Source organism: Heloderma suspectum, chromosome 9 (genome assembly GCF_057233095.1).
Source record: "Heloderma suspectum isolate Gila_16-S chromosome 9, 16-S_ref, whole genome shotgun sequence".
Lineage (NCBI taxonomy): Eukaryota > Metazoa > Chordata > Lepidosauria > Squamata > Helodermatidae > Heloderma > Heloderma suspectum.
Genome location: NC_139466.1, coordinates 42,189,750 through 42,210,748, shown reverse-complemented (window position 1 = coordinate 42,210,748; position 20,999 = coordinate 42,189,750). Strand labels below are relative to the sequence as shown.

General features: G+C 45.8%; 2 protein-coding genes across 3 annotated transcripts in view; both read right to left on the bottom strand.

Annotated features, from left to right (window-relative positions):
* Positions 1-2,524: 2,524 nt before the first annotated feature.
* Positions 2,525-20,999, bottom strand: part of ATP7A (ATPase copper transporting alpha) — a 71,011-nt gene continuing 52,536 nt past the window's right edge. For both annotated transcript variants that reach the window (XM_084814222.1, XM_084814223.1), the window contains exons 17-23: positions 18,074-18,287; positions 10,899-11,045; positions 10,390-10,532; positions 9,874-10,077; positions 9,306-9,423; positions 8,708-8,810; positions 2,525-6,345 (exon numbers count right to left, since the gene is read on the bottom strand). In XM_084814222.1, coding sequence (XP_084670348.1) covers positions 6,069-6,345; positions 8,708-8,810; positions 9,306-9,423; positions 9,874-10,077; positions 10,390-10,532; positions 10,899-11,045; positions 18,074-18,287 — 1,206 coding nt within the window. In that variant the 3' untranslated portion in view covers positions 2,525-6,068. The remainder of the gene's footprint in view (positions 6,346-8,707; positions 8,811-9,305; positions 9,424-9,873; positions 10,078-10,389; positions 10,533-10,898; positions 11,046-18,073; positions 18,288-20,999) is intronic.
* LOC146338657 (uncharacterized) lies at positions 11,511-13,748 on the bottom strand. Its single transcript, XM_084814225.1, is given in 1 exon segment — positions 11,511-13,748. A coding segment is annotated over 1 exon segment (2,091 nt). The 5' UTR covers positions 13,673-13,748; the 3' UTR covers positions 11,511-11,581.

Sequence of the window (20,999 nt, the reverse complement as noted above, 5' to 3'; positions counted from 1 at the left end):
AGATCTCAAGGGAACGTTTTCTGCGAAGACGGGCATGATAAAGGACAAAGAAGGCAGGGACCTAACAGAAGCAGATGATATTAAGAAGAGGTGGAAAGAATACACAGAAGAACTATACAGGAAAGATCTTCATGTCCCTGATAGCCATGACAGTGCGGTCACTGAACTTGAGCCGGACATCCTCGAAAGTGAAGTCAAGTGGGCCTTAGGAAGCATTAGTAACAACAAAGTTAGCGGAGATGACAGTATTCCAGCTGAGCTATTTAAAATCCTAAAAGATGATGCTGTTAAAGTGCTGCACTCAATATGCCAACACATTTGGAACACTCAACAGTGGCCACAAGACTGGAAAAGGTCAGTTTACATTCCAATTCCAAAGAAGGGCAATGCCAAAGAGTGTTCAAACTACCGCACAATTGCGCTCATTTCTCATGCCAGCAAGGTGATGCTCAAAATCCTACAAGCTAGGCTTCAGCAGTATGTGAACCGAGAACTACCAGAAGTACAAGCTGGGTTTCGAAGAGGCAGAGGAACTAGAGATCAAATCGCCAACATTCGCTGGATCATGGAGAAAGCAAGAGAATTCCAGAAAAACGTCTATTTCTGCTTCATTGACTACGCTAAAGCCTGTGATTGTGTGGATCACAACAAACTGTGGCAAATTCTTCAAGAGATGGGAGTACCAGACCACCTTACCTGTCTCCTGAGAAACCTGTACGAGGGCCAAGAAGCAACAGTAAGAACCAGACATGGAACAACCGAGTGGTTCAAAATTGGGAAAGGAGTACGACAAGGCTGCATATTGTCACCCTGCTTATTTAACTTATCCTCAGAGTACATCATGAGAAACGCCGGGTTGGATGAATCACAGGTCGGAATTAAGATTGCCGGGAGAATTATCAACAACCTCAGATACGCAGACGATACCACCATAATGGCAGAAAGCAAAGATCTGAAGAGCCTCTTGTTGAGGGTGAAAGTGGAGAGTGCAAAAGCTGGTTTGAAACTCAACATTAACAAAACGAAGATTATGGCATCTGGCCCCATCACTTCCTGGCATATAGAAGGGGAAGAAATGGAAGCAGTGACAGATTTTACTTTCTTGGGCTCCAAGATCACTGCAGACGGTGACTGTAGCCATGAAATTAAAAGACGCTTGCTCCTTGGGAGGAAAGCTATGGCAAACCTAGACAGCATAGTAAGAAGCAGAGTCATCACCTTGCCGACAAAGGTCCATATAATCAAAGCTATGGTTTTCCCAGTAGTAACATATGGCTGCGAGAGCTGGACTAGAAGAAGGCTGAGCGCCAAAGAATTGATGCTTTTGAACTGTGGTGCTGGAGAAGACTCTTACGAGTCCCCTGGACTGCAAGGAGGTCAAATCAGTCAATCCTAAAGGAAATCAACCCTGAGTGCTCACTGGAAGGACAGATACTGAAGCTGAAACTCAAATATTTTGGCCACCTAATGCGAAAAGTCACTGGAAAAGACCCTGATGCTGGGAAAGATTGAAGGCAAAAGGAGAAGGGGGCGGCAGAGGATGAGATGGCTAGATAGCATCACCGATGCAATGAATATGAACTTGAGCACACTCCGGGAGAGAGCACAGGACAGGAAGGCTTGGCGTGCTACGGTCCATGGGGTCACGAAGAGTCCGACACGACTTAACGACTGAACAACAACAAAACCCATGCTTGCCAGGTTCTCACAACACACCAACTCCCAAGTGGGGTGCAAAATGGCAGCCACATGCACCCCACACGCACTGCATCCTCACTGTGGGTTAAACAGTGGGCTGTTGTGTCCTGTGAACAGCCCCACAGACATACATAATGTGAGCAGTGAGTCTGCTGTGGAAGTGCACTCATTGTGCTCTGTTTAGATATGGGTTGGGGAACGTCCAACTTAGATCTGGAATTCGGAACTAGTGACTCCAGCTTCTATCAGCCCCAGCCTGCCTGGCCAATGGTCAGAGATCATGGGAGTTGGAGTCCAACATCTGGAGGACCACAGGTTCCCCAGGTCTGGTTAGATTATCTTTTCTCCTAGATCAAGCTCAGGGAAAAACACTGCTGTGCATTCGCAGCAGAATCCAGCTGTACACAGTGCCGATGGCTGGAAACCAGCAACATAAATAGTCACCTCCCCCTTGAAGCAGTTTTTTCAATATTCAAAAAATATTCAGCTTTAAATGCATGCACAGACACATGGATGGATGTACATTTAATTGAATGTACAAGCAGCAGTTGAAAGAATAAAAAAGGTGGACATCCAAGCATACAGAGGGAGGGGCAAGCCAGACCACTGAATCAGCATTTAATTCACCAGCCAGTAGTCTGTCAGATGCATTACAAGGGTGGGGAGAAGCCAGGCGTAAACTGAGAGACTAAAGAAAAAATGTCAGGTTATCCTGATTTGTATGTATGCCTATATTTTGTCTAGTAATTTAAATGAGTCAGGAAGAAGTCTTATATGAATCTAATTATAGGGAATAGCAAAATAAATAACATCAAATGTAATATATAGCTTTTTCTGCAGATTTATAACCGTTTTAACAAACATGATAACTTAAAACTCTTGATAACAAAATGTGTCCAAGAAACAAACCTATTTACAGGAAGAGTACATTTACATTATATATAAGCACTGTACATTCAAGACAGAAGAGCGATTTTGGTTCTTTGAATTAAAGCTGAGTATAAAATATTCATAAGATATCAGGATTATGAAAAGGTTAGCAAATCATGTCTAGGTGACACAGATTTGGAAGTGGTGATACATTTTGGGGAAAAAAGGCTTTCTGCAATAGGTATACAATTATGAATTTAAATTTACCATGTAACTTTCAGGTTTCATGCTACATTTCAGCTGACTGAAATGAAGCCGCCTTTGGTTGCAATCCTGTGTGTGTTTAGACAGAAAAAAGTCCCACAACTCCCAGCAGGCCCCAGTCCTTCATTAATTACATTCTGAATGAACATTGTAATGTGACAGGCTATATATATCCTGTAAACTGGATCAGATTTCTGTTTTTATTTAAAAATAAAACACAAATATACTTTTAGGAAAAGGAAAGTGCAAAGAAGAGTATTTTTTAACAGAATTTGTTCAACCTCAAAAACATAAACATTCAACCTCGACTTGGAGAACTGCATGGTTCTCCAAGTTGTGGATCACCAATTTCAGTGCAGGCAGGATTCTACTCAGAAGTCTGCCATTTCACTGGAAAACCTTTGCCCAATAATTCCTGCTTTCAAGAGGAAAAAGCTATAATGCGGCTTTTAGAGTAATTCCATTTAGCAGGTAAGTGCGAACTAAATCTACCTACATTTAAGCCATGTTTCCTTGAGCTGCCAGGGGAGGGGGCTAGAAGGCCTTCACTGCAAGGCTAACTGTAAGTATGCTGGCAGACAAATCAAGCAGGTATGTACACGTGAGATGTGTCGGCATGCACATGGACGCGCACAGAGCTTAAAATGGCCAGTGACTATGCTGGCTTGGGGCTGCCGGGACAGCAGCAGGCTGGGGAAGGCTGCCTTAAAATATTGGCTCTCAGAGGAAAATCACCACTGCCCCCAGCTTTAACTGGCCGATTCCATCAGGAAAAGGTCCCTAAAACAAGTGTGAGAAATTGCATTCCTTTTCTAAGGAATATTTTAAGCATGATTTGCATAAATGCGGGGGGTGGGGGCAGGGGAGGTACTTCAATGGCACAACTATGAGATGGAGAAAAATTAATTTGCTTCTAATTTTTTTTTTTATTTTGTAGAGATGACAAGAGCATTTTCTACAGAAACTACTTTCTATCTTGATTATAATAATTCTTATTATTGTGATTGATTGGAAAACACTGTGTGTGACATGATAGGAAAGATATTTCAAGAAGCCTTCTAGCTGCTATTGTGCAGCCAACGTGGCTCTATGGTTTTTTAAGCTGCACTCTTAGAAACATTCTAGGCTACAGATGCACAAGTTATCTAGATATATACAGTTTTCTTTAGGAGATGCCACAGTTTTTTTTAAAAAACATGAGAAAATGCAACAGCTGTTCACTAAAAGGCACGGGGCAAATTCCAGCTAAGACCAGAACCAGGCGTTTGATGGTTCATGCAGGACTCAATGTTTGCCTCCAGTGGGCCAGGGGGTGGGAGCAATCCAACAGGAGGGTTTTTTTTTCCTCCCCCTGCCTGCTAATTTTCCTCTACAAAGAGTCCCACCCCCGCTTCTCGGAAACTCAGTCTCTGAGCCAAACTGGCAGTGGGAGAGATAGAGGCTAGGAGAAGACGGGCAGCCAAGGAAAGGGGACAGGTCAAGCCCAGCAATTCGGGAACTGTGTGTGCCCCCCACCCCCCGTGCGTGTGCACATGCGTCTGGGAAGTGAAAGGGAGGGACAGGATCCTGAGTACTTCTGCAGCAGACCCCGGTGGCAGTGGGCGCTCACTGCTGCACGTTGGGCTTCGTGAGTGTCTGCACCCTTATTGTTCTATGACCCCAACATGATTTGTGGAAAACGGACTTCAAAACAGTGGTGGTTTGGCCCATTTCCCTATCCCTAAGTATGGCTTTCTGAGGGGGGTCAAAGATGCCTAAGAGGCCAGCTACTTCCTGAATTTTGGTCCTGCAAGGTCTCTCTCACTACTTTAAATACTACAAAGACAAGAGAAATGCTTCCATCCTCAGGTAGAAGGACTCTATAATATACTACTTCAACCACTATTAAAACATTGATTAGGCCATTTTTACAGCAAAGAAGATCTAGCATCTGCTAATCTGCAAACATGGTAAGAAATGTGGAGATGCCAAGGACCAATTTCTCTCCCTGGAACACAGTTTCATTTTAAATGTTCATATACTAACAAACCATGTGTTTCAAAGACAGTGATTCAAGGAAAACAAATAAAATCCGCAGGGCAGAAAGTGTGGATCTTAGCTTAAACATACACTAGTAGAGAGAAGTGCTTTGGCTTAGAGTAATCTTGGCAGTCCTGATGCTACTAATTATTCTTCAAAAGGTACAATACCAACAGCAGCAACCACACTGTGGCCATCCCACCTAACTGCAGGAGCAGCCCCAAGACAACAGGAACAATCTGAGTTCATCAAAATGAAAAAAATCTAAAGTTCAATGAAGGTATCAGTGAAGGTATCTGATTATCTTAGAAAGAAACGAGTAAAGAATGCTCAGGACTGCTTGTTATAAGCACACGCAAGATGCAAGAAGAGAAGCAACCTGAAAGAGCTGGAAGAGGCACAACTTTGTAATTCCTGAATACACTAGTAGTCTTGGATATGCATCTACAAAACTTGAATCACAGCTGCCTGTTCATGAGTTTCAAAGATGTGCACTATAAGCTGCTTCCCCACAAGCCACAAGTGAGGAAAAGTAGCGTGAGACGTGGGTCTTGACACCTCACTTTTTTTGCATGGCAGAGGCTGAACCAGGAGCAGATTTCCCAAACACACAGTACGCCCTTGGGGCAGCCTCAGAGGAGTGTACTGATCTGTAGGATTGCATGGAGGGGAAAATAAATAAACAGCAATTATTTCTCTCTTTTCAAATCAGGGAAACCCTATGTTCTGACATTTTCTGAGAAATGCCTTTGTATATGTATGAAGGAGAAAAATCCTGAATGTTAAGCAATAAGGCACATCTATTTTGCAAAAGGAACAATTAAAAAATGTTACGATGTCTAGCTGACAATGAACGCCCTGCCATACGCAAAGGAATGGCTTAGAAACCATGCTGGTGACTCCCCTTTCATGATCCCAGAGGATGCCCTTAAACCATTTTGGGTGTCCTACCAGAAAATGATGGAAAAGCAGCTCAATACTACTGCTCAGTGCCTGGCTTCAAGAACACACTCTGTCTTTTTTGTGGCAAGCTCTGGCTTGCTAATACTGGCAAAATAGTGCAGAAACCATCTACCTGTGTTGAAAAATTTCCCTATTCAACAGAGCGATTAAACCCCAACTATCTTCTAAAAACACTCGAAGTACAGTCAGGCCAGCCTCCAGAATATATCAGTGCACAAAGAGAGACCCAAGGCCACTCCATCAAGAGAAGCCTTTCAGAGAGTTGTGTCATCTTCCTCCCGGGAGTCCCCAACTAGAAGTGAGTGCTTGTCCGGCTCGCTGAGAACTATGCTACTGAGAGACCGTTTGTCAGAGAAGAGGGAGTTCATTGAGGCTCGGCTGTAATTGACAATTCGGTCCATGAGGCTCAGTTTGGGGGATCCTGGCCCAGTTTCATCAATTCCAACATGGACACTGATTTCTGAAGGGCTCTTCTGTCTCAACTGGCTGCGGGCTCGGCGTTCATGTTTCTCACAGGTAGGTTTCTTGTAGCTAAAGGAGGGGAAAATACATGAAAATCTGTTGTGTTATCTGCTTGAAATAGGGCTGCAGCATTTAATCAATGAATTTATAAAGCATTTAAATCAACTAAAAAGGTACCCCAATTAACTGGGAAGCAGATTTTTAAAAGAATAAAAATTAACACTACCACAAATTCTTATAAAAAATGGAGATAGCAGAAACCATCTTAAAAGAGGCATTTCCCCCTTTCTCTCAGAGAAAGCCACATCTCAGGTGATCTACACATAATCTAAAAACAGTGTGCCTTTTCCTTTGTTTTGAATATTGTTTCTACTAATAGCAAATTTAATAAAACCATCAACTAAAACTGACACAGAATCAACAGAGATGTATATTTTTTAATTTGATGACAGTCCCAGTTTGAAATAATTATGCAAAAAAAGGACTGACCAAGGAAGGGAAGTGTACACACAGTCACAAGTGGAATTCTCACAAGCTTCTGCATGGAGGGATACCCAACCAGAGCAAGTGCTCCCCAAGGGCCTTAATTCAGTGTTGCTCTCCCAAGGTCTGTCCAGTAGAATGTCTACTACATTCTTCACTCATATACTCTTCTGATTTGCCAAGTGTCTGAGCTTCTGCCCTGGCTTCAGAGGTCTCCAGTGCCTCTCCTCACCAAAACTAGGCACAGTGCCTCTCCTCACCAAAACTATTTGCAGACAAGGCTGAGGGGAGAGTTCTCTGTCCTGCCTATGACCTCTTTTGGGAAGGAGGGAAGGCATTCTGAAGCTCCATCCAGACAAGACTGAGATGCTGTTGCTGGGTGGTTCTGCTGGTCAGAAGGAGGGTGCTCAACCGGTTCTGGATGGGGTTGCGCTCCCCCTGAAGGAGCAAGTCTGTAGCTTGGGGGTCCTCGTGGAAGCATCTTTGTCACTTGAGGCTCAGGCGGCCTCAGTGGCACGGAGTGCCCTCTACCAACTTCGGTTGGTGGCCCAGCTACGCCCCATCTGGACAGGGATAACCTGGCTTCAGTTGTCTATGCTCTGGTAACCTCCAAGTTAGATTACTGCAATGTGCTCTACATGGAAGATGGTTCAGAAGCTGCAGCTTGTGCAAAATGTAGCGGCCAGATTGATAACTGGGACTAGAAGGTTGGCACATATAAGACCAACTCTGGCCCCTTGCACTGGCTGCCTAAATGCTTCCGAGTTCAATTCAAGGTTCTGGTTTTAACCTAAAAACCCTACACGGCTTGTGACCACAATAACTGACAGCACACATCTCCCAAAATGAACCTACCCATGCTCTATGTTCAACATCTAAGTTCCTCCTCTGGGTGCCTCCAAGGGGAGTTCGGAAGGTGGCAACGAGGGATAGGGCCTTCTCGGTGGCGGGCCCCCATCTGTGGAACAAGCTCCCTGATGAGGTCTACCTGGCACCAACATTTTTGGCACCAGGTTAAGACCTATCTCATTTCCCAGGCATTGGACAGCACAGGATGAGTTTTAATCAGTCCTGGATGTTTCTTTAGTTATGACTAACAGTTCAAAGTTGTTTTTAGTTATATGTTGGTGTATATTGTCTGTGTGCTTTTCTGTTAATGGCTTTTAAACTTTTTATATTGTATTTAATGTTTAACTTCTGTAAACCACCCAAAGAGCTTCAGCTATGGGGTGGTATAGAAATAATAATAATAATAATAATAATAATAATAATAATAATAACAACAATAATAATAATAATAGCAGCAATAATAATAGCAGCAGTGGCAACAACAACGAGGAAGGAAGAGGATCCAAAGGTTTCCTCCTCTTGAGAGAAAACATTGCAGAACAACAACAATAAATAAGACAAATTGGGAAAGTAAGGGCCATTGTAGTCCAGCAACTAACATTGTTTGAACTCTGGACAGAAAACTGGGTTCAAACCACAGTTCAGCCATGGATCAATAATCCATTTGGTGATTAGTCTCACAAGCTCAATTTGTAATAATGACAACAACAAAGATTAGGGTTGTGATCATGAGATCCAAATCACAAAACACACAATAAGAGTACAGTATACAAAAATACTAATAACAAAGGGAACTGAGCAGAGAAGGGAGGAATTGAAGTAGTTGTACATTTTCTGCCCATTTCCCTAAAGCTGTGGATGGGTCAGGTTCTGGTAGCTTTGATACTGGCTGCTTTGGGTAGTGATCCAGAATCAGAGGATTCTTTGAGAACAGTGTGGGTGCAGGGACGCCATGCCTGGATTTTCAAAAGGTAGGGAAGAGTCTAGGTTGCTGGCCCTCCCTTTTGGAAGCAGAGGGCATTTCTTGAAATTCAATCAAGGAAAACCAAAGTTGTATCAGTAAGAAGGTGGAGGAAATGCTTGAGTATGCCATACTTACAATTTCAGCAGCAGAGAAGACAACACGACAGAAACAGAAGAGGCAGCCATTGCTGCAGAGCCCATCCAAGGTTGCAGAACCAAACCAACTGGAAGGAAGACACCTAGGAAAGAAATTGGCAATAACCCAAAGGAAAGTCAACTTCAGACTTACAAACATGACAGTGTATGTACAAAGAATGTTTAATGATTTTTTTGTATGTAGGAAAAAAGCAAGTAAAGGCAAAACCCAAGTACAAGATGGAAAAATTTAGGGCTAATGGAGAACAACTTGGCTAAAGTCAATTGTGTAATTTTCTGGCACAACAGAGGAAACCAAATCTACTCCATTTTGTATTGCCTAACTGAGAAATCCTCTCTTTCTTCTACCCAAGATTGCTTGAAGTAGAATGTAAATAATGAGGTCTGGGATTAGTTGTAGCTCTTAATGTTTCTCTTCCTGTGCAACATGTTTATATTAATTACAACTTTCTACTTTCTCACACAAATCCCTTCCCTAAGGAATAATTTACCGATATCTATTCACAAATAAATAATACTTCATGGAAGAAAAATAGCTGGTATTACGCAGTTTGTCACGGCCGACAAGAATTACATACCAGCAGCTACAGGAACTCCAATGAGATTGTAAATGAGAGCAAAGACAAAGTTGATTCGTATCCTTTTAACGGTTTTCCGTGATAAATCTATACTTGCCACCACGTCCAGCAAATCATTCTGCCAAGTAAGTATTTATAAGGAGAGTTACTTTGGTAACATGATACATTTCGTACTGCAGGTTTGCTTATTAAGTCTAAATATGGCAAATCAAACATTTCAAGTGGCATTCATAGAACAGGGATGTTTATAGCCACATCCATTATCTCTTCTAAACTACCACTAGCCAACTGCCATCTTCTGAGAAAGAGATGAGCACACGCTTCCAGATAATAGCCCCATCCATCCCTGCTCTCATGCAAAATTTTAATATAGGTACAGATACCAGAGCAAAGGGGCCTACATGCATAAGTCAAGTCACCACTTCTCCCTTTAAAATACAAAGGAGCTCATCGTTCCCAGTCACCCTTTCCTTGTTATTTTTAAAAGGAAAAGCAGAAATTTATGAGCATGAGAAACCACCTTAGCACATGCCCTCTACAAGACCTTTAGCTCAATCCCATCACTCACCCTAATTAAAACGACATCTGCTGCCTCAAGTGCCACATCTGTGCCTGTGCCAATGGCAATTCCAACGTTGGCCATGGCAAGAGCAGGGGAATCATTGATCCCATCCCCCACCATTGCTACCTGTTTCCCTTCCTCCTGCAGTCGTTTGACTTTGGCAACCTTGTGGGAGGGAAGCACTTCAGCAAACACTTTAGTGATGCCAACCTGAAGGAAAGATCAAAACTACATCAGAAGATTCCGCAGGCACAATACAGCTGCAGAAGGTAGAAATAGTGAGCCAAGGCTATTAAAGTTCAGTGAAACTGAGTGATTCTCATCATCCAAAGACATCCCTCCAACAACCATGACATCTGTACTGGACATTGGAGCATTATTTTACACTTGCTGGGGTTACTGAATAAGTATATTAAGCAATTCTATTGCATTTTGAAAGTTGAAAAAACACTTCAGTCCTTGTAGATATTAGGAAAATTAATTGAAGCTAGATAGGCTAACCCAGGATGTACAGCAGCTTACCTGAGAAGCAATAGATCTAGCTGTTTTGCTGTTGTCACCAGTCATTAAAACAACTTCTAAACCCATCGCCTTTAAAGTTTGGACGGCTAGCTCTGCTTCAGGTTTCACAGTATCAGCAATGGCTACCAAGCCACAAAGTTCTCCTAGACAGACATCGTGAACATGTTTCCATTAATCCTCTTCTCCTTTCTGGAGGGCACAGAAAGTCTTTGTTTTTGAAGGATTTCCCCTTACTTTATTTCCCTCGCCTGCCTGCCTGCCTCCCTTCCTCTCCCCAACCCCCCTTTTCTTTTTGTCTTCCCTCTTTCCCTTTCCATACCTCCTGGTGGCATGCACAAAATAAAAGATGTCGTGTTCTTCCTGCTCTCCAAGTCAGTGATGTGGGGTTTTTTTTGCCATGTATCACTACTCCATCCACAGCTTTTTCAGTTGTACTCATCACCTGCATTCCTCAACTTTGCAATGTAAAAAACTCAAAATTCTATCCCCAGATCCAGCCCCAGACTTACCATCCACAGCCACAAGAACAGCAGTGCGACCGCGACGTTCATGCTCAATCATGGCATTATCAACATCATTTCTGACAAGAAGCCCATTTCTAGACATCCACTCCCGGTTTCCAATGAGAACAGAATACTTGTGAGAACTCCATGTGGCTGAAAGGAAAATAGTACTGTCATTATCCAAGAATAGAGGACTTATTTGGCAACAAATACCACTGCTCATGCATGGTAAGTAACTACAGCTATGTGTTCAGAATTATCCAGATTACGGAGTGGCAGATAAATGGGCTTTCAGCCAAGCTGCACAAACAGAAGAAACTCAGGTTGCTTACCTGTAACTGTAGTTCTTCAAGTCATCTCTGCATTCACACATATGGGCTCTGCGCCTGCGCGGAGACTCATTTGGGAAACTTCAAAACTGCATAGCTTTTTGGTGGGAACCCCTCCCCCACCATCTCAGGCATATATAGCGTGGGTTCCCGCCTTCCCCTCAGTTCCTTGAGACCGCAAGCAGTCCCGTATCGAGAACACCTCGGTACCAACGTCCTGTTGACACCAAAGCGGGGACAGTGGGGAGGTTGTGTGAATGCACAGATGACCACTCGAAGAATTACAGTTATAGGTAAGCAACCTGACTTTCTTGTTCGTGGTCTCTGTGCATCACACATATGGGCGAATAACAAGCTAACTTACCGGAGGTGGGTTGGCGTCTCAATGTAGCCGACTTTGGCAGGCACAGCCCTGCCAAAGGCACAATCCGCTCGAGCTCGAGCGTCCAATCTATAGTGCTTTATGAAGGCAGAAGGCTTAGTCCAGGTGGCTGCTTTACATAAGTCTATGAGTGGAACACCTTGTGTGAAAACAGTGGAAGTGGACACTCCCCTTGTCGAGTGCGCTCGGATTCGGGTTGGTAAGGCTGTCCCGGAGACCTCGTATGCCAGTTGAATGGTGTGTATAATCCAGGCTGCCAGTCTCTGAGAGGAAACTGGGGCATCCTTATTGTGTCCCCCGTAGCAGACAAAGAGCCGTTGGGAGTTGCGGAAAGGCTCGGTCCGTGACCTATAGAAGGCCAGGGCTCTCCGGACATCTAGAGTGTATAGCTGTTGTTCCATATCAGAAGTTGGGGATGGAAAGGAGGCAGGAAGAACAACTGGTTGAGTGACATGGAAGTCTGTGACCACTTCTGGGAGAAATGCTAAGTCTGGCCTCAGGACCACCTTTTCCTTGTGAAATATGGTGTAAGGTCAGTCTATTCGCAACGCGGAGAGTTCGCTCGCTCTCCTCGATGTCCTGATGGCTACCAAGAAGGCGACTTTCCAAGAGAGCAGCCTCAAGTCGATGGTAGCAAGCGGTTCGAACAGTACCGAAGTGAGGGTGTTGAGTACCAGGGTAAGGTCCCACTGAGGAACGAAATCTCTCACCGGGGGAGCCAAGTTTCTGAGTCCCCTCAGAAATTGCTTGCATAAAGGGTGGCTGAAAATGGAGCACCCATCAATGTTGCCCTGCATGGCAGAAATCGCCGGAGCACACACCCTGACGGAGGAGTACTTCAGGCCTTTACTGAATAGATGTCGGAGGAAAGACAATATATCCACCAGATGACAGTCATTAGGGTTACAGTTGTTGTTAGCTGCGAACTGAACGAATGAAGCCCATCTAGCTGAGTACAAGTGGCACATGGATGATTTCCTCGTCACATCAAGTACAGCCTGCACTGTCAGCCGGATCGGCGGGGGGAGGCACTGGGAGGTTGGGTCCTCCACACCGTGAAGGTTCAGAGTGTGGAGATCGGGGTGGAGAATCCAAACCTGGTCCCACGAGATCAAGTTGTCTATCCGCGGGAGTGGTAAGCAATGTCCGTGTGCTAGGTTCTGTAGTACCATGAACCAGGGTTGCCTTGGCCACCAAGGGGCAATTAGGGTGCAGCTCGTTGCTTCCTGTCTGATTTTGGAGTTCACCCTCGTGAGGAGTGGGAATGGAGGGAAAAGGTAGAATAGGTGATCCTTCCATTCTAGGAAAAAGGCATCACCTAGCGATCTATGGCTGACTCCGGCTCTGGAACAGAATTGTTCGCAGACCGTGTTTTCTGGAGTCACGAAGAGGTCGATCTGAGGTCGGCCCCACTGGTTGAAAATTAGCTGTAGGACTCTCTTGTCCAGCTGCCATTCGTGGGAGCACCGGAGGAAGCAGCTGAGAGAGTCTGTCAACAGATTGTTTTGTCTTGCAGTATGGCGAGTGGTCAAGTGAATATCCTTCGCAATGACCCAGTTGTAAAGGTGTAGAGTGAGAGATAGAAGGCGGGAAGAGTGTGTTCTGCCTTGTTTTTTAGGTACCATAGAACAGTGGTGTTGTCTGTAAGGATCTGAATGTGTCAGTGTCGGAGGCACAGTTTGAAGGCACAGAGAGCTTTCCAAACTGCCAACAGCTCCAAGAGATTTATGTGGTACAGTGTTTCCTCGGGAGACCAGAGACCCTGTGCTCACAGGGGGCCACAATGTGCTCCCCAACCCAGGAGGGAGGCATCTGTGGTCAGAACCCTGGATGGAGGAGCGGGAAGGAATGACATCCTCTGGGTCAGATGTGTGGAGTCCATCCGCCAGTTCAAGCTGAGAGCAACCTCCTCTGGTAACAAGAGTGTGACAAGGAGGGGGCTGCAGGTCAAGCTGAAGGTCCAAATGAACCGATGTTGCAGTGGCCTCATCCATAGCCGAGCCCATTCCACAACTGACATTGTGGCTGCCATGTGGCCAAGTAGCATTGGATGTCATGTGCCCTGGCATGGCGATCGAAGAATAGCAAGGCGGCTTGAGTGACGAGATTTGCAACACGATTCGTGGGAAGGTATACCCGACCCGTTCTGGAATTGAGGATGGCCCCTATGAATTGAACCGTTCGTGTGGGGGTCAAGTGGGACTTCTCCTTGTTGATTTGTAGTCCCAGTGCCCGAAGGAGGTCCAAGACGATCATGATAGCGTGCAATAGGACTTCTCGAGAGGAGTCCACTAGTAGCCAATCGTCTAGATACGGGTAGATCTCCACTCCCTTGAGGTGGAGGTGAGTGCAGACCATGCCATGCACTTGGTGAACACGTGTGGGGCTGATGAGAGACTGAATGGGAGAACATTGAACTGGAAAAGTTCTGCTCTGATTGCGAAGCGGAGGAATTTTCTGTCTGTGTTCTATGGCTATGTGGAAGTATGCGTCTTTGAGATGGATCGTAGCGAACCAAGAGCTCTTCTGTAGGAGTGGGAGAATTGTGGCTAGGGTTGTCATCCTGAACCTCTTGGGGGTGACGAATTTGTTCAGGCTGCGAAGGTCTTTTTGCTGTTGTTCAGTCGTTAAGTCGTGTCTGACTCTTCATGACCCCATGGACCATAGCCCGGAGAAGAACCCCTCTGTACCGGGGTTTGCATGAACATGCTGAATGGCACCCTTTCATAAGAGAGATTGAGTTTCTTGGTGGAGGACCTCTGAAGGCGACGTGACCTGGAGTGGGCCCAGAGGCGGAAGTGTGTTGAATTCTATTTTGTATCCATGATGGACAATAGCCAGCACCCAGTTGTCTGATGTCACCCTTGTCCAGGCTGAGTAATATTGGCTCAGGAGGTCTCCGAAGGGTGGACTGTAATGGTTGGTATGGAGGGGAAAGAAGTTGAAGTCAAAGACGATGTTTAGAGAATCCTTCACCCTTCGTCTTTTGTTGGAACCTGGGGAAGGAGAATTTTTTTCTTTGTTGGTGCTGCTGTTGTGGGAATCTGGGTGTCCGGTCCCTAGATTGTTGAGGGAGGTAGTTCTGGTGTTGGTACCAGCAACGTAGATGGTACAGAACATGGTGCTGTTGTTGTTGCTGGGCTTGACCAAAGCCCATCTTATGAGCACTTGTTCAGAGCAGAGCCAGGCATGCAACGGAACCCATCATGCTCTTGGCATTGCGGCCCGCTTGATGGCGGGCAGTATTGATCTGCTGACGAAATAGTTTGGATGCCTCTGCGTGAAACATCCTGGCTAAGTCGCGCTGATCCCCAGGGAGGTACGTGATGAGGGAGTCCATTTTCTCCCAGAGGAAGAGTTGATACCTGGCCATCATCGCCTGGTAGTTGGAAATTCTAAGTCCCAATGCCGCCGAAGAATAGAGACAAAGTCCGACGATATCGAGTTTACGACCCTCCTTATCCACAGGCGAGGCATGTGCTTTCTGTGAGCGACCCTGGGCAGACCCCACTATTATGGAGGTTGGTTTGGGATGTGAAAAAAGGAAAGACGCGTCTGTCTCTTGAACCCTGTACATCAATTCCAGCCTCTTGGGCATTGGGGTCAAGGATGAAGGTGTTTTCCATGTCCGCTGGACCGTACTCAGCAGGGCTGGAAGAAAAGGAATGGCCACTGGGGTGGACAAGTCTGTCGCAATGGCATCGAACACCGGAACGTGGATTTGTTGGGGAGGTTGTTGTACCTCGACGCCCAACAATTACACCATTCTCAGCACTTGTTCAGAGAAGTGGCCCATGTCCTCAGAAGGTGAGGCTCTATCTTGTGTCCTGACAACACGGTCTGGTGAGGACGTAGATGGGGGGACTGGGGAATATGAGGAGTCAGACTGGTATCCTCCCCAGATTCCTGCGACTGGGCAGGTCATTGACCACTGCCCATTGATTGGCAGGTCATCAGACACATGAGGTGGAACTGGAGGTGGCAGGGCTTGATGGTCCCGACTGGGTTGGTGTAGCGCTAAGGATGTGGACTACCGGAAGAAGAGGGCAGAAGACGTCCTGGGTGTCAAAAACGGAGCTTTGAGCGGGCTGAAAAAGAGCATGCAATGGAGAAGTAGCTCCTAAGTGGCGGGAACGATCAAGGAAGAGATTGCAGTCCCTTTGGAGTCTCCAATCCGAATCTGAGCGCTGTCGGTGGGGAAGAGACAACGAGGCTGAGAAGAAGTCCCAATCTCAGGATGGAGAGCGTGAATGACCACGGTTGTATTGTCCCGGCCAATGATCCCGACGCTATCGATGTGGAGATCGGTATCAAGAAGGCCGTCGAGGGGAAAGCACAGGTCGATTCTGAGGTGACTGGATATCGTAGCGACGCAGTGTTGGAGACCGGGATCTCTGTCCCGGGACTGTCTGGGTTGGACGGGATGGTGGGGTTGGTGTGTCCCTCAACTCACCCTCTGAGACCGAGACCATTCCAGAGTAACTGCGTGCGTGGAAGGCACGACATGAATAGGGAAACTGAGGCTCCTTTTCCTGTTGTTTGGAGGATTTCTTTTTCCTCTTCTTTTCCAGTGCATCCACTGCTGGTTTGGGGCGTTTTGCCTGTTTTGAGAGCTTTTTTGCCACCGAGATGGCCAGGCTCCTTCCCGGAGTTGGTGGGTCTACTCGAACCGGCTCGCAAGTGAGCGGAGGGGAAGATTGGGTTGCAGCAACCGCATCCGCACTTGTAGAGGGGGCCGTGGAGGGCTGGTCCCTGGGTGTCTAGGCCTTAGGCATGTCCACCACCTGAAGAACCCGTTGCCACATGATCGCTTTTAGTCGATCATCCCTGTTCTTGTGAGCCTCCTTTGATAGCGATTGGCAGTGGTGGCAAGATTCAACTTTGTGGGATTCCCCCAAGCAAAGAAGACATAAAGAGTGGCCGTCCGAAGAGGGCACCTTACTGCCACAGGCTGTGCACCTTCTGAATGGAGGCTTTGGGGCCATAGGCCAAAGGGAAAAAATGTGTCGCCGCTGAGGCGAATGGCGCTCCCCAGCACCGCCAGCAATCTCCGTCTCTCTCTACCATTCTCTCTCACTCTCTCTCTGCTTTCCTCTTTGAAGATGAAGCAGAAGATGATGAAGAAAGAAAAGAGATTTAGATAATACAGAAGAACAGCATGACAGAATGTCGAAAGAAGTTCCCCATGAAATAACGCTAAGGCGGTCGAAAAGGAACTGAGGGGAAGGCGGGAACCCACACTATAAATGCCTGAGATGGTGGGGGAGGGGTTCCCGCCAAAAAACTATGCAGCTTGGAAGTTTCCTGAATGAGTCTCCGCGCAGGCGCAGAGCCCATATGTGTGATGCACAGAGACCATGAAGAAGAACAATGTGGAGCAAGACTAGCTGGACTGCGGCGCTTTGAGTTAGAGGTGGGGGAATCACATGTTTGATATGTTCCAATCCAGCCCTTATCCTCACAAGTTAGTTTTTCATACACAGGACATTTATGGGGGTGTGGGTGGCATCCAGATACCTGTCCTGCCCAATCTATGGTAGAGATTGATATGATAGAGCATAAGGCTTGGCTCTTATGCAAAGCCAATTCAACTGCAATCCTTTATTGAAACATTTACTTGAAAAAGGGAAGTTGGTAAAAGCAGTGGAGAAGGCAAACAGCTGGTTAGTGTATTAAAGTGACCTAAAAGGGGTGGAGACACAGACAGAGGCCTGGGTCGGACACTATACTGTGGTTTAGCATGATAAAAATGAGCTCCACTGAGCCTTGGGCTTGTTAGCTCCTCTTCTTCCTTCTCCTCATGCAGAAGAGGGACTGCAAGGTTTCAGTTCTGACTGTAACTCCAAGTTACATCTGAACTTGGGAAACTCTAGCTTATACAAAACCAAAAGGAGCAGCTACCGATCATGCATGAAGGAGTGGGACTGCATGTGCAAAAGGCTCACTGCAGCTCATTCTTGTAACACTAAACCACGGTTACATCTAAACTGGGCCAGTGAGGCATAAATGAGGCCAGGAAAAAATCCTGCTTAGCTCCCTTTGATTTCTGATTGCTGATACAACTTTAAACTCTTGAGCAGATGCTTGATTTTAAGGGAGGAAAGTAAGACACCATAATCTATTTACATCCTACTGCACTCCACGACTCATCGTAGGCTACAGTGAATACACTGTGCCGTAATGGTGTATGATGTGCAAACTGAAATACAGAATATACCTAGCTCCATCTTTAGGCATTTAAAAGTTTGCCTAGAAAGGAGGTTTATTGCTGAAACGGAGTGGCTTTTTGCTCTTGAATTAACGGACAATGAGCATGGGAATGCTGCTGTGTCTTAGAGGACATGAAAGGCATGATATTTCAGGAAGCACAACCTGAGCCAAGAGAAGAGTCAATGCACCTCAGCAACACAGAGCCCAAGACAGGCTTCTGCTTTGCAGGATGCACATTTTACAAGTTCATCTCAACTTACTTGGCAACTGCTCATCAATAATCAAGGCAGGCTGCATCAGCTCCTCAACCTTTTCATCAATGTTCACAAGGGCTACATTTCTGACATTGTTATCTTCAATAGCCTCACTCCTGCTGTACAGCAAGGCTTCAATATTGGTGACTTTACAACTAATGCCACAACCAGGGACTGCTTGAAAATCAGTACAAGTTCCAAGGGTGTCTGTGTCCAATTCCTAAAGAGAAGAAAAAAAAAACAGATAAGTGCCTGGGATACAGCAAACCCAACTGGGCCAAAAAGAGAGAAAGAGAGAGTTATTTTGTAAAAAAAAAAAAAAAAGCAATACAGCAAAGTCCAAGATTTGGATGTTTGGCACAGAATATTAGAATTTTTTTTTTATTCTAATATGTTTGTTTGATGCTGAAAATGTGTTATCAAATTCTGGAGGACATGCTAATAAAGAGCCACTTCAGCAAAGCGATATGTTTCTAGACAATTCAGAATTATGCGCAGAGAGTTGTATTAATTATTAAAGAGAAAGTGTACAGTCACAGATTGGTCCATGCAAGTGTACACTTATCTTTGTGGCCTTTATTTAGTTACACTTTTATCCCACCCTTCCTCCAAGGAGGGCAGGGTGACATACATGGTTCTCCCCTCACCCCACATCACCCTCAAAACAATCGCGGGCGTGCATGTGTATTTGTGTGTGTGTGAGAGACAGACAGACAGACAGACAGACTCTCAAGACCACCCCTGACTGACTCTAGAGTCTCAAGAGCCAAGTGAGCTTCATGGCTGAGTGGGGATTTTAACCCAGTTCTGCCCAGTCCAAATCCAACTCACTAACCTGGAACATCCTACGGGGGGGGGGGGAGAGAGGGAGAGAGAGCATGCACACACCTCTCCTGGTCAGGACATTGTGACTATTCCTTTACTGTAGTGCAACAGTTACAAGTATATCAACAGCTTCAAACTCCATGGACAAGGTTGTGACACTAAAGAGTGTCATACCTTTGGGGGATGAAATAGGGCAAGGGCCACCTTCTTTGCTGGACAGAGGGGAAGATGCAAGTGACTGCTTGTTCTGTATATTGTTTTAGAGCTGCAGGGATTGCCTGCTAGTCAGAGATGGGTTTCAGAAAGGGACAGGGTGGAACAGAGGAACAGGGAGCAGCCATTGCAATAGTGGAGGGCAGAGAGAGAGATGGCGGGGGAGGCAATTAGGTCATTATGGGGGTGGGGAGGGCACCGAGGTGCTGACTGCTGCCAAGTTGTCTCCCATTTCAGAGATCCTGAGTAGCCCTGGACACAGTCCCCCTGGGCTGAAGGTACTGCTGCTGAACACCAAGTCAGTGAATGGGAAAACAACCACCATCGAGGACTTGTGGCCTGTATCATAAAGACCTGGTTGGATGAGAATGGGGAAGTAAATCTCTCCCAGCTTTGCCCACACAGATTCTTCATGCTGCAGCAGGCAAGACCTGAGGGGCAAGGAGGCGATGGTCTCTTGTGATTCTATCCTGACCAGGTGCCCCATCCTGCAGTCTTCAAGTGTATGTATCTGAAGGCAGGTGTTTGGGACAGAACAGGGATTCTGTTGGTACACTGTCCACCCTGCTGCCTAGTAGTCTCCCTTCCTGAGCTAGCTGGGGTGGTATTAGGGGTGGTGCTGGAGTCTCCTGGGCATGTTGTGGTGGGGGACTTCAATATGTATACTCAAAGTCAAAACATTTTATTGTATGTGACTAATACCCATTACAAACAACATAACTTAATACATCATTCTATAACAAAACTTAAGTCAGGTTAACAAGTCGCCTGCACAAGCAATTGCAATAGCATTCAGAGTGACTGCGTGAATATGTTTTGTGGCCTTAGCAAGCAAAGCTGTTTTATATGTGACATAAATATTACGATCCGACAGTAACCAGCAAATCTCCACATAGATACTTTCCCTCTATAAAGATGCCAAAATCTTTCCCAAGAACCTCTCCCTGGGGTTTTGATATAAAGGGCAGTGCAGTAACCAATGTGAGGTATCCCCTATCTCTCCTGGACCAAAGATACAGAACCGAAGATTTCCTGAAACCTGCCTACAACCCTGTTCACACGTAATGACAACCCATTAGTTTAAAAAACGATGGGTTGTCGTGCATGAGCAGGAGAAAGTGTAATGTCCAAGCCCAGACCACTGGGTTGTCTAGAGGTGGAACAACCCAGCAGTTAACCCACCAATAAGCCATAGGCTAACAGCTGGTTGGTTTAGCCCCTAAGCAACCCAGCAGTCCAGGTTCGAACGTCCCACTCCACAGCCTACGAGAGCCAATCGTGGGTTGTGGAGTAAAAGCCGAAGAGGTGGATATGCACTGCAGACAGCACACCTGCTCATTCCCACTCCTGCATGACAAGCTATCAGTTTTCACAGCGACGGGTTATCCTTATGTGAGAACCAGGGCTACATCTTTCATCCAAGAGAACTGTGGCCATGGTTTGAAAGCATAGTTCTGTAAAGGAACTTCTCAAAGAAGCAAAAGTGAGAGTTTGTAGGTGTTGGGCTCTTTCACGATCCATTTTAAACAGACAGTACCAATGAGTAAAATTTGAAAGGTTAATTAGGTCTAAGTTGGTTAGACTTAATTAAACTGGTTATTATCCATCCCACATATCCAATCTCTCAACTTGCTTTTGGCTATCATGGGATAGTGAAAATATCTGATGGTAAGTTTTTGAGGACTAGCAACTTTTGACATAACTTAGCCCAGCCACCCTTCTTCATTTGTCCTCTCAAGCAAAATTTGGAGAGGCAGTCCTCAGGCATATTCAAGACCCTCTTATAATACAAAAGGGCTGTCTTCTGAGACCAAGCTTCTACTGATACCAAACCTGTCTCTGCCCTGAGGAAGTGAGCTGGAATCCCTGGGGGATGCTGCCAGCATATATCTCA